General features: G+C 39.3%; 1 protein-coding gene across 1 annotated transcript in view; it reads right to left on the bottom strand.

Annotated features, from left to right (window-relative positions):
* Nucleotides 1-11856, bottom strand: part of LPL (lipoprotein lipase) — a 30636-nt gene extending 18780 nt beyond the window's left edge. Inside the window, exons 1-3 of the mRNA XM_007184241.3 lie at nucleotides 11564-11856; nucleotides 4734-4903; nucleotides 691-870 (exon numbers count right to left, since the gene is read on the bottom strand). Of these exons, the coding sequence (XP_007184303.2) occupies nucleotides 691-870; nucleotides 4734-4903; nucleotides 11564-11651 (438 nt within the window). The 5' untranslated portion in view covers nucleotides 11652-11856. The remainder of the gene's footprint in view (nucleotides 1-690; nucleotides 871-4733; nucleotides 4904-11563) is intronic.
* Between the last annotated feature and the right edge of the window lie 7570 nt (nucleotides 11857-19426).

The raw sequence follows: 19426 nt of genomic DNA, 5'->3' as shown, positions 1-19426 counted from the left end.
TAAACAGCTTATTTTTTACCTCCAAGCATCTGACTTAAATAATTTGGTCCTGTGAGAATATTAGCTTCCTTTCTACCCCGAGATACTTTCCAAAGGTAATTTTCAGAGAATGGCCTCAGAGAGTCAGAGGGAGTAAAACTCCTCACTCTCAGCACCTCATATCCTACAGACTTTTCCTGCCATTTTTCCCTAGCTCATCTCCATCACTACCCTAACCCTCAACAAAAATCTGGATCCTTAATCCACACTAAGGAATAAGTACTATTAATATTTTTCTCAAAGAGACTGGTATTCTAACAGGTCAAACCCTGGATAAAATTTCCATGTGCCAGCCAACTGGTAGGGAAGGATTTGGCTGAACATGACATCTTCCCTCTGCCCTGAAATAACAAGCTTTTGTCCGTTCTGCCCATTTAGTTCTTGGTCTCAGCAAATCCATTCACCATGAAAATATCAAAGGACAGGGCAGGGCAGGGCAGGGCAGGACTACGCCTTATGGGCTTTATAGCATTATCATTCTTATCATAGTGATGCTTTTAGCCGGAAAATAATGTCCAGGCTTATTCTGAAGATATGAGTTGACCCAGAAAATATCTATATCTAAGTGAAAAAGAGCAACGACCAGTCGTTAATTCAGCTGTAGCCAGGAGATCTGTTCTGGACACACAAGGCTCCTTCCCCCAGTCTTACCGCCATCCAGTTGATAAACGTGGCCACGTCCTGTCCCACCAGCTTGGTGTACCCCGCAGACACAGGATAATGCTGCTGGGCCCGTGACAGCCAGTCTACCACGATTACGTTGGAGTCCGGTTCCCTCTTGTACAAGGCAGCCACGAGTTTTGGCACCCAACTCTCATACATTCCTGTCACCTGAAGAGGATGATACCAGCATTCTTAAAATACCCACCTACAACTTGTTATAGATATGTCAGCCCAATACACCTACATTAAATGGTAGAAAGAAACAAACCCACAGGAAGCCCATTGGCTCAGACACAAAAATCAAACCACAAGAGTATTCAGAGTCTTCTGCCTGACCCTTCTGAGGCAAATTTGTGTACCCCAAAGAAGGACTGTGTTGAGCTCAGGAATGGCAGACTGAGGTTTACCAAAGCTTTCAATTTTAAAAGCATATTTTAGAAATTCAGTAAAACTTCAATAATTTATAGTATTAAAAGGAAAGATCAATCTGAATAAGTTAAAAATTTGCAGCAGAATTACAGACGATTTTAAAAGAAATTTAGTTTAAATACTTTCAATTAGGCTAATAAATTAATTTGGGAGATGTGAATGTCCTTTATTCTTATAAAGGGTCATTTACGTTCAACATTTGATGTGATAATGAAAACAATAGTTTTAAACATACTAATCTATTCCAACAGAAGGTAACTTTGTTTAGCAATCTCTTAATACATAAGAAAATGATTAGTTTCAGTTCAGACTTTTTCACAATTCTCTCAAATTCTTGATTATCACAGTGCAAATTAATGTGGCTTAATAATTGCATTCCCCAAATTATTAGATTGGTCCTGTTTTGGAGATAAGCAGACTGCCAACTGTAATTCTTTGCTTCTTGTTGATAAAGGCCCCCAAATTCAAAATCAAAAGACTTATGCTATTAAAGAAGAGACATTGGACATCTTTGCAAAGATGCCTACTTTAAAATAATCGAAATATATTAAAAAACTGCAGATGATAAAATTCCATGCCACCCTGCCAAGAGCCTGTACACAGCAACTATCTACTTTAAATCCGCAAATCTATCCACTCCTAATATTACCTGAGAGCAGATCATACTGTAGCCATAGTAAAGGTTACTCAACTATGTACTCAACAGAGAAAGATTCTGAAATCCATGTTTAAGGCAGCTTTTAAGGGGAAGCTTGTAAAACCTATATTCTTCTTAGAGTAATGCCAATGGACAAAAATAAGACTCTTGAATTCCCAAACCAAGGGACTTCATTTAAAACTTTGATCTTAGATGGTGTGTTCTTTTAAATCTATGCTTCCATTTTGTTTAGTCTATTTTCTAGGCTAAAACATTAAAACATGAGCTCTCTCTTCACTCCTGACACTAACTGCACGATTTTTCACCAAATTGTTGTGCTCTGTGCAAGGAAAAAGCAAGCCTGGGACTCAGGAGATCTTGGTTCCAATCCCAGCTCTTCCACTGATTACTTCTATGAACACAGGCACTGTATTAACCTTACTAGGCTACCTATAAAACAAAGGGGTCAGAATCAGATGATCCGGAAGTTACTCTCCACCTCCAAAATTTCTTCTTGTGACCATTTTGGTTCCCAATCTACTTGCAGTGATAAAATGCCAGCTCTATAATCTATTTCCAGCATGAGGAGAAAACAAAAAAGAAAAGGCACATAGGTGATGTGAGCCCATTAGGAACATATTTAAGTCTTCTTTGAACATGTTTCAGTGAGGCTGCTTCAAGCCTGGGTCTTTGGAGGAACCAGCTAGAATGCCCACCCAGCAAAAATCCCTAAGGAATTGGTCCTGCCTCCCTTTCTCCTCTCTTAGAGGTTGCAGGCTGGCCACCCTTTGCAGCTGCCTTTTGAGACAGGATGATGTCATTTCTTCAGAATGCAATGTTAATCACTCCTTTCAGCCAGGAGTGAGGATCTCCAACACCACAATGAGAACCCTGGACTTAAACACAAGCAGGTGGCCAAGCTCCAGGACAGCTGTGTCTGACTGCCTTCTGGGATGTGTCCTGTGCACACTGCATGCTAAGCATTCTTTCAGGTTCGTCAAAGCTGCAGAACAAACCTCCTCACTTCCCCTAGTCCTACGCCCTTGAGTCGCTGAGCTGCTTACCTCAGATAGGCAGGAAAATCTCATTTGCTCTCAGCACCTATTTTAAGTTTTTCTGTACTATCAGTGTTTCTAAATTAGGTAATCTGTCAAAGGGCAAGGAACCCAACTTACTCCTACAGTGACTGATACTTTTAGTAACTGCCTAACAACCAATCTAATTCTTTCTTTTTTTAATTTAACATAAGACACTGCTATAAGTAACCCCAACAAAGGGGTGGAAAACAAGGACCCACCGTCCTCAATTCTGAAAAGGTATTATTTCCTAATTTTTTATTCTGTGCTTCCTTAAATCAGTACCAATTTTTAAAAGCTTTGATTCTCAGGCATACAGCTGAACTTGAAGCTCTCCTTGCCACCTGCGCCAGGTGATCCCACTGAACCAGCCAGGGAGTTGACTGAAATGGCTGAGATTGGTTATCCAGCACGGCTGGATGAGTTATTGCACAGACCGACCAGCTCTGTACGATGAAACTCAGTCTCACAGCCAGTGGCCCAGACTCTGAGCCCAGGCACTCAAAAAAGTCAGGACATATGATGTGAAGAATATAAGTGGGCTTATTGGGCAGTAGGGCTAATGATAGAAATTGGTGCTATCTACTGATACTAGGTGAGTCATGTCACCTTAATGTGAGAAGGAAATGTTTTTCAAAAATTCTTAAATTATAAAATTCTCTCAGAGATAAGATTGAGATGCCTGAGATATTCAATTTATTTCTGTCATATAAATGTTTATTAAGCTTAAACATTTTTGAAAAGTATTAACAGCCAAGACTACGTACAACTAAAATGTCTCTAAAATCACCAAAGATTATGTTTTCCTATTTAAACCTCTTAAAATATAAAAAGATCTATGTTAGGAATTTGAATATGTAATTTTATCATAAGATATGTAATTTAGTGTGTTAACTCTAGTAAATAGATGTATTTTATTAAAATAAACATCCCTGTGAATTCTGTTACTAGTTGCCTTCATCTCTGTAAAAGTTATAGCAATTGTCCTACACTGTCAATAACAAAGGCACTTAAGTTATGTAGGAAAAGAAATCAGGACTGGAAGTATCAATCATTAGCTAATTCATCTCATTAGAATTTAGTGTCTATTACCTCATTCACAAGCTCTGACATAATGGAAAGATAATATCTCTTTAACCATCAATTTTATATAAGTCCTTTTTAATAAACAGTAAAATCTGCTCACTAAGGATTGAAAATATTGAAAACAAGCTAAAGTAGTTAAGTAAGAACTATGCCATATAAAGTGACTAATTAGCATATTTATTCATATTCTTATCATGTCACTGACAGTTCCCTGGCTAGCCTTCTTTCCTCTCAAGTAAAGCTCCCAAAAGTTTACAATTGGAGAATGTTGAAAGTGGAGGGACGTCTAGTCTAATCGCATTGTTTTACAGATCAGTAAACTGAGGCTCAGGGATGAGACGTATCTGGATCCACATCACAGAGCTGGAGAATGGTACAGCAGAACCAGAAACAGCACCTTCTCCCTCCACTCCAGCCCTCTCCCCCCTCTTACAGGTTATCTTCCTTAGGAAAGGAGTTTGGCGATGTGCTGGATGAATCAGGATCATGCCAGTTCTCCATTGTCTCCTCTAAATGGTAACCTATATTCTTCTCTGTACTTGAACAAAGGCCCAGGAGAATGGCTGGTTCGAGGTCACAGCTAGGTACCGTGGTAAAATGAAGGCTGGCACTGTCCAGAGGAAGTACCCAGGAACCTTTGGCTTTAGATTCCTCAATCCCCACCCCGAGCCAGAATTGTCTTTATTCAAGTTTAAAGCAAAGCCATCACTGGGTTCCCATCACTGGGCTCCCAACAACTGGGGCAAGCCAATCAGAATGCTTGGTTCATGCTACTCAGCTCCTTCCTAAGGAGCCTTTCTTACCGTCCAGCCGTGGAGCACCATAAAGGTTTTGCTGCTGTGGTTAAAGTGACAGTTAGCCACAGATTCTGTCACTCCAGGAATGAGGTGGCAAGTGTCCTCAGCGGTGTCTTCGGGGGTCCTGAGAGCAAATTTACTTTCGATGTCTATAAAATCTTTTCCTCCTGTAATTCCTGAAAAGGAAAAATTGGATAAGAGGTTAATTAGAGGGTTGTTTTACTTGCTGGACTGATACGTTTTAGATTCACAAGCAAACACCACCAATGTTATTTTTGTTTCTAAAGTTTAAAAAAAAAACAAAAAACTGAATGTATCCTCCAGTGGTGCTCAAAGTTGACAGAGACAGACGTAAAATAACTGAGTTAAGTAATATTGACCTCTTCTGTGTCTTCTATCCTTTTCTTCAGCTCTTTTTCAGTCAAGGGATGTGTGTGTGTGTGTGTGTGTGTGTGTGTGTGTGTGTGTGTGTGTGTGTGGTGTATACAGTTTCAAGTAAGAGAACTGCTATTTGGGAATTCCTTAATTAATCTTCTCTCAAAATATGAATTTAAGTGAGTTAGCCGAGGTTATGCTGCCAATAGTGGGAGAGAGAGTAGGGACCAGAACCCAGGTCTCTTGGTTGTAGTTCTTCTAGAGAACACTGGCTCAGGGCACTTGTGTTATATAGTTCCATTTACTTCATATATGATTTCACCCTCTTTAAATCTCTGATTACATCAAGAGATTGTCTTCCTGCAAAATATGATACAATAAGGCTTATTTGAAGGAAGGTTGTTTCCTTTTAACTAGCATTATTGTTTTAAATTTTAGCAAGAAGAAAAGTTGGAAGCATGGGGAAGTTTTTGTATGGAATGATTCCCACCAGCATGGCAAGATACATCACTTTAAAATGTTTTTAAAAATCCCTTAGCGGGTTGTTCAGAAATATCTGTGCTATGTGTGAGTTATGGTTAATTCTCCCCACCAGTATTTCTTTTCTCAATTTTGTCTTTACAGTCTTCCACACAAAGTCCATGCTTAAAGTACTATAGCAAAGATGGTTTTGGAAAGAATCCACTTTGGTTCTTCATAGTTAATCCCAAAGTGAGTCAGGAGAGAAAGAGAACTTTGGCCTATTTTTTGACTCTCTGGACAATACTTCTAAATGTTGATAAATCTTTGCAGGGTATTTGTAGGTAGTACATATAATATCACAGTGAACACTTTAAGTAAATTGTATTGCAAATAAAATCAAACTCTTTTATAAAGCAAGCACACCAAAGGGAAGTTATATTAGGAAGTTATCTAATTTCTGGTCAAGTAAGAAAGAAGTCAAAAAACCTATCCATTCACTACAAGAAGGTACTAACTTATAGATTTTAGATTTGGCTATTTAAAACTTTCAAAAGATAAATAACTGGGGCTTCCCTGGCGGCATAGTGGTTGAGAATCTGCCTGCCAATGCAGGGGACACGGGTTCGAGCCCTGGTCTGGGAAGATCCCACATGCCGCGGAGCAACTGGGCCCGTGAGCCACAACTACTGAGCCTGCGCGTCTGGAGCTTGTGCTCCGCAACAAGAGAGGCCGCGACAGTGAGAGGCCCGCGCACCGCGATGAAGAGTGGCCCCCGCTCGCCGCAGCTGGAGAAAGCCCTCGCACAGAAACGAAGACCCAACACAACCATAAAATAAAATAAATTAAAACAAAACAACAACAAAAACTATTTACTCTTTAAAAAAAAAAAAGATAAATAAGGTTGCTTAGAAATACTTCTAATTTCTTAATCTAAACCTTCTTTCTTTTCACAAAAGTTGAAAATCCATAATTTCAAATAATATTGCAAAATTCAGACCAAAAATTAAAATAAGAATGATATAGTACAGTGAAAGTACAGGCATTTGAATCAAGGTTATCATATAATTTTCTGGGGACTGACCAGCATTCTCCTTTTTAATTATTTCCCAAAATTCCTTAAACAATATTGTGGTTGCTTGCAAGTGATTCATTACATGCAACAAGTTGATCCCTCGCTCTCTCTCTCTCTCTCTCACACACACACACACACACACACACACACATACCCCTAGCACCTAAACATTCTAAGAAGATTTATTCAAATAAAAGACTGTGATAGACTATTGATATTTAAAGCTTTTTTTTCATTTCCATATAGTAAAATTTCACTTGAAATCCATTCATCAATCAAGAATATTCTCTGCCTCTCAACTCATTTGAAGATGTGGGTCTTCCTTTTCCTTCCTAACCAGAAAGCACTCTGGTGGCCTAATTATTTATCTGATGGTCAAAAAAAATTACAGATTTTTAATCTGATTCCACTTTCAGATTCTGCCCAAGAAGTTCTTTTACTGTTAGAAAGTGTTAGAAAATTGAAAACTAAATTAACTTTACCCTCTATATATTTGCTCTATATCAAATAACTCATGTTTCCTCTCATAACAGTCTTATTTTAACATGTTCGATTAGCAAGCTTTTTAAAGCAGAAATACTCTGAACAATCTGGCAGACAGATGTTGCCCACCACCTATTTGCCAAACTGATATTTAAGATTATTGCCTTGCATAACTCCAGAGGATACCAGTCACTTTTATTCTATTTTTTCCTAGAATTGTGCAACATGGTGGCTCTCGTGTTGCTGGTGGTTTTGAAATGACTAATAATATTCTTTGAAATTATTAAGGCAGGATTTGTATATTTCTATAAAAAAGAAAAGTCTATTCAATCTATAGATCTTGTATCAGTTTATCTGTACGGCTCATTGAGAGTTCCAGTTTCCCACAACCAACCTTTTCTGTTGGGTACATCGCTTGTAAAGAAAAATGATGGGAAATTCATACATTCTCAAGCAAATTTGTATTTGGAAACTTTTGTTTCACTTTTCATGGAATTTTTTTTTTTCATTTTAAGTTACAGAAAACATAATGAAGCCTTTGACAATAATACCACTCTATATGCCACGTGATGTTTTCAATTCTATGTTTGTTCTTTATCTGAAATCATAAATGTTACTGGTGTTTAGTCAGTCTTTCCCTCTCTTTGGAGTCCTGACAGGTATTTCCACACTACTGGTGTTTCCAACCCCTCAAGGATGTCTTGGCATTCTAAAAATGAGTGTGCTTTCCAAACTTAGGCCAGGAAGAGTTAGGGAGAAGGATGGACCCTGATTTATGGGTCATCAATTCATTATGGGTCATTATGAGTATGTTTAGTTGACCTAATATATACACTAGGATTGCTTCTGGCTGGCAGATGAACTGATTTGACTCAACTGTTGCTAAAAAAATTATTGTTTTTCATACATGGAAATGATATTAGTGACTCTGCCCTTAGCCCTTTAAGGGGAGAAGGACCTTTCACCAGATCCCCTTAGAAATTAAAGCCGCCTTAGAACAGTGTGTGTCAGGGGGGAGGTGCATAAAGTTTAATCCTTTATAAGGGCCCCTATTCTGAATTTGGCTTATCATATCAGTAACATCACACCATCAGACCTGTTCTTATCAAACACTAAGGGGAGAGAATTTGGGGCACCAGGAAAGTTACAAGTTAATGCATTTCTTGACTATATAATCTTTATCCCTAAATTCCTAAATAAATGGCTAAAAATCTATGTGTATAAACAAAGACAAGGAGTTATCTTAATATGGATAATAACTCACAGGAATGAAGTTAGGCTGAGAAGTCAAAGCACTTTAAAGGCACATTTATAGAGGGTACATTATAGGAGGAACACTGAGCATCCCAGGAAAGAGACTCTAAAGGCAGTTCACAGTTATCAGATAAATAAGATTAACATTTATATGAAGACATGAGATACAAGGGCTCAATTATAATGCAATTCCCTTAGAAGTTTCTACTTCCTTTCTCTCTTTTTCTTTCCTCTCTCTCTCTCACACACAAACACACACCCCTAAAGAACTTCATCAGTAATTCACCTCCTCTCTGAGGCTGATGGTCACAGTTATTGGCTCAGCTTCTGTAGAATGCCAAAAAACAAGTGAAAAAAAAAACAATAGGCAGGGCGTGGGCAGGGGGAAATCAGTGCTGTTATCTGACTGAATTAATTGAGGTTTTCAGATATTCCAATGTAAACAATATGCTTGACTTACCTAACAAGCCGATTTACTTTTCATTTTTATAGAAAAAAAGTGTTTGCTAAAATAGTGGCCGTAAAATGCGCAGCCCAATTTCTCTTCCCAGAATAAAGCAAAAAAGGAGGACTGAGCTAAAAATACACTGCCTGAAAGAAAGTGAAAATTTCCCATTGTCAGTGTTCCCCAGTGCCTGACTCCCACCTTTCTATACAGCTATTAATCAATCACTCTCTTGCTGAGCTCTGCTCCCTTTGCAGGTGGTACCTGCTACTTTGCTGTCATCACCCAACATGTTTAACTCAGATGTTAGCCTAGAAATTCACTATGGCCGGTCAAATAGAACTGCAGCTACTGAGCTCTTCAATTTCCTAATGGGGCCACGCAGAGACTGTGGTGCCTCCAAGAGCAAAGAGCTGAGGGCAGTGCCTGTATCCTCATATTTTTCCTAGAAATCGAGAATGAATAAGTAAAGTCAGAGCCCAGAGAGGGTGCTGCTTGCCATTCCCTCACACTGGTACCTTTCTACTCTGAATTTCTTACATTCCTACCTAAATTCATTTGGAGGATAAAGGGGGCAGAAATTTGCTGTGTTGGGAGAGGCACAATATAAAGGGGGGGGGGAGTGGGGCAGTAGAGTGAGAGTGGGAGGGAAGGATGAGAAGGATTAATTTCAAGTCCACTTCAAAATGATTCCTCCCTTACAAAGCATTTACAGCCATGAAAAGCATGTGTTGATTAAAATCCAATTTAATTCATTAATCACTTGTATCCATTTACATCAAAGAGTAAAGAATTAGAGGGGTCTAAGAGAACTTTTTTAAAATTTTTTCTTTGAGTATAATTGCTTTACACTGTTGTGTTAGTCTCTGCTGTACAGCAAAGACAATCAGTTATATGTATACATATATCCCCCTTTTTTAGATTTCTCTTCCATCTAGGTCACCACAGAGCTTTGAGCAGACTTCCTTGTGCTATACAGTAGGTTCTCATCGGTTATCTATTTTATACATAGTAGTGTATATATGTCAATTCCAATCTCCCAATTCATCCCATCCCCCCTTCCCCCCTTGGTATCCATAAGTTTGTTCTCTACATCTGGAGGGGTCTAAGAGAATTTTGAGTCTGGTCCAAACTCCTCATTTTAGAGTTGAGGAAGCAAAACCCAGAGAGATGACCACTGACTAGCCCAGGAATTTAGGGTCCTGAATCTCTCAGGGAGTCTAGAAAAAACTCAATTTGTGGATGACACTTATTTGTGTGTGTTTTCTAGTCTAAGTAACATTACTCTGTGGTGTACTTTCTGAAATAAGAATTTGGAGTTTGTTCCAACCATTTTCTTGGACCGTGTAAAACACTATCCAGCGGCACATGCTACTTCATGTTTAAGACTTTCTAATTGAACCTCCATTGTTCCCAAACTGATCTGACATTAAAGATACTTTTCTTATCAGCTTTGATGGAATCTACTTTCTTTTTTTAATCTATCAAAAATGTTATTTCACAACTTAGTGCTGAGATAAAACAAGCCTTTAGCAGCAACCAAAGTCAGAGACAAACTAGACTATTACTTGAACCACTGCAGACTGCGCCCCCTGAAAGCACAACCAAAGGACACCGCCCTAACTGCAAGTCCACCAAGGAAGAGAAAAGAAAATGTTGCCTCCTTTCATGACTTGCTTCAGTTGCCTTTTCAGTTGCTGCTGTGTGTTAACTGAACCAAGGTTCAAGTTACACAGGCTGCCTCTACTGTGGCAGGTCTCGGGCTGGGAACTCATCTTCCCTGCAATAAAGAAATGCACATCCGGCCTCGATGCCTCAACCCTGGTGAGAGGTAACTGGGGTTCAGCCAGTGGCCTCCCGGCGGCGCCCAAGAAACCCCAAGTGCTCGCCACCGCACCGCGGGGCAGGGCGCCCGGAGCCGAGCTCAGCTCGCAGGACAGTGAGGGTAGCCAAGTGCAAACCTGGCAACCCCCAAGTCAGCAGCCACAGACTGCTGGTCGCTCTGCCACGTTTTTTCAGGAGGGTCAACTCTTCGCTAGGTTTGCTGGCCGCTAAAAAAAGCCGAGCGTACAAGAGTCGAAGCTAAACAGCTTCCCCGGAGCCCCAACCCTTGCAGGACGCTGCGTCCCCAGGACTCCGCGTCCCGCGTCCTCTTCTCCCACCTCCACGTGCAGAGCAAGAATGTCCTGTACTCCTAAGTGACGGTCAACCCCCCCGCCCCACCCCCGGCCACGGGCCAGCTTCTCCAGAAGGGGCCACTTTCTAACCGCGCTCTCAATGACGGGGACTGAGCCGCGGCCAAGGCCAAGCCAGGGTCACCCTGGCTCCCTTGCCTTTCATTCCAGGGCCCCGCCGAGCGAAAAGGTTGCTGCGGGTCACCGCCATCTGAGCCCTTCCTCCCGCCCCCCTGGTCCCGCCCCTCACACTCTCCCCCCGCTCCCTTCCCTGCTGAGCCCAGGCGGCCGGGAACTCAGCCTCAGCCAGAGTGGAGGGGACAGCGCGGGAACGCGGGAAAGAGAGAAAGGAGAAGTGGGAGCCGCCCCAGAGAGACCGGAGGAAAAATTCCCTCCGTGGCCCTTCCAGATCCCACCCCGGCGACCCTTTTTGGGGCAAGCGCTCGGGCTAGGAGAGTCCCCGGCACGCATCGCAACCCCTTCCTACTTCCTCCTTCCCATCTTCACAACGTGCGCAAGTGGCCGCTGAGCAGATTCTGCAAGTGGAGGGGAGTCTGCGCGCAAAACTTACTGTCGGCGGTGGCCACCCCTCCGCGGGAGACGGTCAGACTCTGAAGCCACACGCTCAGAGCCACCAGAAGCAGGGTTTTGCTCTCCATCTCGGGGCGCGCCCCTCTGTGCGAGTTACAGGGCACCCGGCTGGAGCGGGGACAGACGGATGGACCGGCTGAGCCTGAGGCGGGAGCAGGCTGGAGCAGCGGTCTGGCGCAGGGCAAGTCACCCTTTAAAGAGGAGGCAGGGCAGCTAGAAGTGGCAGGTTTCCTCGGAGGAGGAGGAGGAGGAGGAGAAATTGAGTCTGACACTGTTTCCACTCCACGGCTGCTTATGTGATTGGAAATATGCAAATAAACCTCATCACCTATTGGCTATAAAATTATAAGCTGGGGGGAGGGTCCTAAATTCATTTCCAAATATTTGAGCAAGTTGTAATGAGGATCAACCCTGCCAGCAAGAAGAGGGGGAAAGGGCAGAAAGGAAATTTTACTTTCTCTATGAGGCCTATTTGCTTTTCCTAAGGGGTCTGGCTCTTCTGGGTCCCCGGCACAAGCACCAAACACAGGTTTATGTGAAATACTCTGGAATCACCAGTTTTCCAAGGAAAGGAAGTTAAGTTGTTAAACTACGTTTGGTCAATACTGAAACCCACTCCTCTTTTGATGGATCCCGTTTGTAACTTGCAGTGGTTTTTTGTTTGTTTGTTTGTTTGTTTTGTTTTTTGTTTATTCCCCCCCCCCCAAATTCTCCTGGACAATGTCAATGTAAGGACCCATGAACACACGTTGTTCCGCAGCTTGAACTTGCACAATCTGGTATTTTAACATTGGCAAAATGGCAAGTGGTTGTGGAAAGTCCTCTTGCTCTAACTAGTTTCTAATTTTTGCCTCATGAAAATTATACCCAGTCCTCAAACTCATCAAGGAATGCAAAGATTACATTTTATCCTCAGAGGCAGAATATTGAGGCCAAATAGTCTAAAACTGTATTGTTATGCTAAGTGAAAGAAGCCAGTCACAAAAGACACATATCCTATGATTCCGTTCATTTAAAATATCCACAAGTAGGCAAATCTTAAAGTAGATTAGTGGTTGCCTAGTGCTGGGGAATAAGGGAGGGAGGAAAATGGAGATTTTTTGGGGGGGATAGTGATGAAAATGTTCTAAAATTACATTATGGTGATGGTTGTACAACTGGGTAGATAAATGAAAAAAATTGACTTGTACACTTTAAATGGGCAAACTTTATGGTATGTAAATTATATCTTAATAAAGCTATTAAAAAGATGTATTGAGGTATGCAAGTAAAATAATAAGAATAATAAAATCACTTTGGATATTGCATTTTTTGTCCAAAATGCTGAGAATACTTTCAAATATCTTTTTAAATGTAAAGAATTTGAATTAGCCAGGAGGGATAATTAACTCTATACTCTCCACTTTACATCTGAGTAATGGGCTCATAAACCAAAACCTCCAATTCACTGTCTATATTGGATTATTTCTCTGAATACCTTCAATGCTTCCTTCTACTCATCCTTCCTTCCTTCCCTCTCTCTCTGCCTCTCCTCTCTCACAGACACACACACAATCTACATTTGTATGTTAGAAAGATGAAAGGCCATACAATTTAAACTAGGCTCATATTTTCAGTTTTTCTCAAAAACAAAATACCTGATATTGCCCAAATAATTCAGTTTGTTATTCTACAGAATAGAGTTCTATCTTTAAGCTACTGTGTTAAATGTCACAGCACAATTTGTCTTGTATTGCAATTATTAAACAATACATCGTGCACATGCAGTCTATACTACAATGCATGTAAAGGAATGTTGAAATGTTCCAAGAATTAAACCCTCAGAAGAGCTTCAGAAGTAGCAGAACAGACCAAGCAGCAGATGAATAATTATGATGTGGCAGTCCTCCAAAAATTCTATAGTAAATTCTAATTTTAAAACATGACACTAGATGAGTACATTTGCATTGCCTGTGCTCAAGGTATAAATAACATATAAACAAAAGTGCAAAAATGTCTACTACCTTATATAGAATACACAAGCAGTCTATTTTCATACATAAATATCATTTGTTAAGACAACCAAACCAATCTGCACTGCTATGCCTTTCAGAGAACTGCAAGAAGATTTTACGTAATTGCTAAAGGGAAGTGTGATGCTTATAATATATGTTTAAAATGATTTTCCGGGTTAACAGACACAAAATCAGAGCAGTCAAGAGTTACAGTAATTTTTTTTTTTTAATATGAAACAGATTTTGGAGTGGTCTGTACTGTTACACTGCATATCCATCAGAGTTGCAGAGATTTCCAGGAAGAATTCACTCATAGCAGCTCAGCGTGGTAGAAAAGCAGACAGATTGGCTCCAATCCCGGGGACAAGCAGTGGGCAGCTGGGAGTGGCTGCAAGGCACTCTCTTGATTGGCTGCTCTCAGAGCATCAGGTGCCTGCGTTCTTTTGCAGAGGCTCACATGATCTCCAAGTACAGACTTGCATGTGCGTTAGAGAAGTTCCTTGGCCAAACTTCAGCAAGGTTATTTATCACGGATAGTGTGAGCCTTGACTTTTTCCATGATTGACATTTCCCTTGTAACAGACTTAAAAAGCTTCAGGTTAAAAGATACTAAGCTTTGTATAAACGTTTAACAAACAAGTACTCTTATTTGCTCCTGTTATAAGCTTAAAACTGTAAGTAAAAAGTTAAATGGGCATACCTGAAGAAACGACCAGAAACTCCAGAACTCCACATGTCAGAAAGTTTCTTTCTTCCTTCCTTTCTTTCTTGTCTATCTTCTGTCATTTAAATTGAGGGCCTGCTATTTGCACATGCTGGGCGCTTTTCATCCCTTTTTGCATTTAATCATTTCAAAACTTAATGATATTCCCACTGTACAGATGAGGGAATATGAAACTCAAGGAAGATTAAACAACGGTAACCACAAATCATGAAGTATGGTTTGTTTTTTTTTTTTTGGAGATCCAAAGGAAGAATAAAAAATGTATTTGATGTGTGATATTTTAATGTTGCTGTAATTGCAAACCAGAAAAGGCTGGGAAGCAGATATTTTTTCTACATGCATAGTTAAGTGCAGATTTTATTTTGTGGCTGGTTTGCTCAATAAGTCTGATGAAATGTCTAAGTGGGCTCTAAAAGAGCATCAGTACTGAAGTGAATATGGTCTCTATCGCAAAAATTATATTTAATGTAGAAAAAAGCATGGCTAATACAAATAAAATTTATAAATACAAAATCATAATTATAAAAAATTTAAATCTATTGACCTTAATAAAAGCAAAACCAAAATGTTTACTAAATATTGCCATAAAAGTCTTTTCTGCTGCTACCCACCTATATCCCAGCATTAAAAGGGAGGGAGGAGCCCAATCTGTATCTGAACAGAGATGATATGACAGTGAGGGTGAGGATGAGGCTGAGGTTGTAGCTCTGGAATCTGGGAACTGAGGCAGTTGATAAGTGGAGATGTTGGTCCTGCAGACCTCTTCTTTTACTCATTACCCAGCAAAGCTATGTTGAAGAAATTCCAAGTAGCAGTTCAAGGGAAGATTAAACTCAGACAGAATATAGTTCTCCACTGGTAAAGTTGGGTGTTATGTTCTAAAAAAGTTAAAGTACAAATAAATATTATATTTTGCCAATTCGCTACTGTCTCCTTCCTCCACCAGGTTTAAGTAAAGGGAGCAGGTTACCTTCTTTGCTTTGGCGGCAAAGAAATTGTGGGGTGTGGGGAGAACTGCTTCAGATGACAAAAGTATGGTGTTAAATAAGCCAGATACATTTTAAGGATTTTAGTTTTCTTGAGTTGGAGGTATTCATCTCCTCCCCTCTTCCAAACACACAAGAAAACAAACAAAAAAAATGAAGAGAAAGAAAAAAATCATGTGGTAATATCAACATTAAAAGATTTGTCTAGGGACTTCCCTGGTGGCACAGTGGTTAAGAATCTGCCTGCCAATGCAGGAGACACAGGTTCGAGCCCTGGTCCAGGAAGATACCACATGCTGCAGAGCAACTAAGCCTGTGCACCACAACTACTGAGCCTGTGCTCTAGATCCCATGAGTCACAACTAGTGAGCCCATGTGCTACAACTACTGAAGCTCGATTGCCTAGAGCCCATGCTCCACAGCAAAAGAAGCCACTGCAATGAGAAGCCTACGCACCACAACGAACAGTAGCCCCTGCTCGCTGCAACTAGAGAAAGCCCATGCGCAGCAATGCAGACCCAATGCAGCCAAAAATAAATAAATAAATATAAATTTATTTTAAAATAAATAAATAAATATAAATTTATTTTAAAATAAATAAAATAAGTTTTGTCTAAATAAAGTTAAGAAGAGAAATAAAAGATACATAAGATAAATAAAAGATTAAATAAGAAAGAAAATAAAGATTACGTAGATTGTACGTAAGGTGAAGGAAGGTATTGCTCTTTTCACCTCTGTGGTCCTTCCAACAGCGTCAATTTTTTTAAAAAGAGAGACTAAATGAAAAAGAAAAAGATAATGCATTGCAATGGCATGTCCTAGAATAAGGCTTTACAGTGAGGGGGGCATATCAGAACACACCAGAGAGACAGATTCTGTCACAGAGGAACTACAACAGGTCGAGGTGGGGGCAGAGAAGGATATAGGCCTTCCCTAGAAGACAACTCATGAAAACTAAAAAGAATGTCACATACATAACCCACAGATTTATAATCCATATTTGTTTATAAGTAGTTTTTATTTTCCCTTTTCCGAAAAAACAAAAACAAAAACCCAAACTTAAAAACTTAAGTCCGTGTAGGAAATCAAAGGAGACTTTCTATGAGATTTGAATATGGAAGACCACAAATGTTTTATGCAGAGGGCTTCACATTGACCTTCAGACAAAGCATCAAATCCCTAGATGGAAATGAGCTGAGCTTGACTTAGCGCAGACATGTTTGAAGTGCCCCCTGCTGACTTCCTGGTGATACTGTAACGTTTCAAAAAAGCCATTTTAAGAGGTTTGACTTGGAATTGACTTAACTTTAAGCTCTTGTATTGTTATTCGGGGTTTTCTTGTTTCTTTTGTTAAATTATATGTAAGGTGCAGGAAGCTATTGCTCTTTTCACCTCTGTGGTACTTCCCACAGCGTCAAACTGTGCAGGGAAGTTAGGAAGCTCTTAGTCAATAGTTGTTGGGTGAATTAATAACACTGAGTAAAAGATTATCTAGTGCTAAATAGGGGAGAAAGCAGGATATTTTTTTATTTCAAATTTTCACTAGATTTAGTAATTAGGAAACTTGACGGCACACGTGCACACACACACACGCACACCCACACACATCCTCCTTGCTATAATCTAGTTAGGCCAAATCTATCTGGGTTAGAGAAATGGAGGATAACTTCATTTGACTGGAACTTTTTGCTGGCCTCATGTATTTCTCTTCTTCCTTTTAATTAGCTCTTTAGTTAAAAATGTAATATACTCTTGATCAAAATACAACCACAAAAGACAAAATTTCAAGCACTATGAAAGTGTGTGCAGTCAAACAAAAGTCTTTCTCTGACCTCAAACTTCCAAGCCTCTACTCTCTCTCCAGCAGCAACTAGTTTCTTTTTATGTGTATCTTTCTAGAAAAGGCTATGCATTTGCCTGCATAAATGTGTTTGTAAATGCGTGTACATGTATGTGTGTATTCATCCACACATGCACAACTTGCTTTTTTGCAGTAATGTCAACACACTGTAAGCACTTTTCTACAATTTATTCTTTCACCTAATGATGTGACTTAGAGATGAAGGCCCCCCCTTTTTTTCTTTCTTTTTATGGCCGTGTAAGTTGTACCATCATTTATTAAACCAGACATCTATTAATAGTTATTTAGGTCTTTTGGTAATATAAACCAGGTTGTAATGAACAAAGACAAATTCTTTGAAAATATTGAGTCAAAAAGTATGGCTATTTATTATCTTAATAAGTAAAGATATTTGTTCTCTAATGAAATTGCACAAATTTACATTCCTACCTACAGTGTAGGAGAGTTGGGTGATTGTGGATATTCTGGTCATTGCTGTGTATTATTGAACTATTTAATCTCTAGCAACCACAAAGTGGAAAATGGTGTCTTGTTTTAATTGTCATTTAAAATAATAATCGGGAATTCCCTGGCAGTCCAGTGATTAAGATTGCACTTCCACTGCAAGGGGCATGGGTTCCATCCCAGATCCCACAAGCCATGCTGCACGCCCCAAAATAAAAAATAATAATATCAGCTAACTCTCATATAGCACTTGCTGTGTGTAATAGTTAATATTGTATATTACAAACATAATATATTACAGTAGCTTTATTAAGATATGTCACATATCATACAATACATCCATTTAAGCTGTACAATTACATTGTGTTTTAGTATGTTCAGAGTTGTGTAAACATAATCAATTTTAGAACATTTTAATCATGCTCAAAGAAGCTCTGTACCCATTAACTGTCACTACCCTCCCCACCCTCACCCAGAGCCAGCCCTAGATTACTTTCTGTCTCCATAGATTTACCTATTCTACACATGTCATGTATATGGAATCATATAATATGTGGTTTTTGTGACCAGCTTTCCTCACTTAACATAATGTTTTCAAGGTTTAGTTGTGTTGAAGCATGAGTCAATACTTCATTCCTTTTTATTGCCAAATAATATTCCATTGTATGAATGTAACCCAGTTTATTTATCCATATATCAGTTGATGTATATTTGGGCTGTTCTCACTTTTTGCTTCTATGAATATTTGTGTACAAGTTTTTGTGTGAACAATATGTTTTTAATTCTCTTAGACATACCTGGAGGTGTAGGATTGCTGGGCCATATGGTAACTAACTCTGTGTTTAAGTCTCTGAGGAACTGCCAGACTATTAAGTACCTCTTTCTTCATAGAGTTTCCATATTTCTCTCTGAGGGTTTGTTGCCACTTCCTTGTGTTGCCAAATAGTGTTCATTTCTTGATTATTACATATTATATATATTTATATATATATATAGTAGGATATTATTTACTGTCTGTCTATTGCATGAGATTGTGGTCTTGCATAGTTGGGGATGAAATCTTATTCATACCCTCCGTCTCCTTATTACCAAGGGTAGAACTGGGTACCAGAGTAGGTACTCAAACATTCATGTGAACAAATGATTGAATAGAGAAGAAAGGAAAAGTTTAAAAGGTGAAAATTGGCATATACTGCAATGTGTTTACATTTATCTCAAGACTTATTTTCTATTTTCCTTGGCAAAATAGTTAAATAAAAGAGCCAGAATTAAAAGGATCAATTGAAACCTTAAGTCTTAAAGAAGTTTATGTATGAATTGAATATGGTGGTGTGGGATATTCACAAATGAAGTAAAGGTAAATGCAGGAAATCAGAACCAAATCAAGAGGATCTAGATCTCAGCTTGCACTGTCATAAACATTTGTGATTATATGGTCATGCTTTCTTACTATTATTATATGACTTAGATATGTCATAGAAACTTATATAATTTTATAGATGATTTTTTTTCTCCTACTTAAATGGATATTTTAGTGTAAAACTAATGGCCATTTTCATGAATATTTTGTCATCAATGATAAAGTTAGAGTACTATTTTATCAAAAAATATTTGTATATTGTCCAATACCTTTCATTCAAGATATTTAAATAGGCTAATAATAGTATAAAGTGTCACATATGAACAGTCTTCACACTTGTAAAGGCTAAGGCATTATACTCAGAATTGAGAATTTGCCTGGATCTAGCCTGATTCTCAAAGAACCACCTGGGAAAACCAGCACACAAACTGATCTTCAGGACTATTTCTAAAAACTCTGCTCTCTGACTTCACA

This window comes from Balaenoptera acutorostrata, chromosome 6 (genome assembly GCF_949987535.1).
Source record: "Balaenoptera acutorostrata chromosome 6, mBalAcu1.1, whole genome shotgun sequence".
Classification (NCBI taxonomy): domain Eukaryota; kingdom Metazoa; phylum Chordata; class Mammalia; order Artiodactyla; family Balaenopteridae; genus Balaenoptera; species Balaenoptera acutorostrata.
Note: the sequence above shows the minus strand (reverse complement) of the source record. Positions and strands in the feature narration are given on the sequence as shown.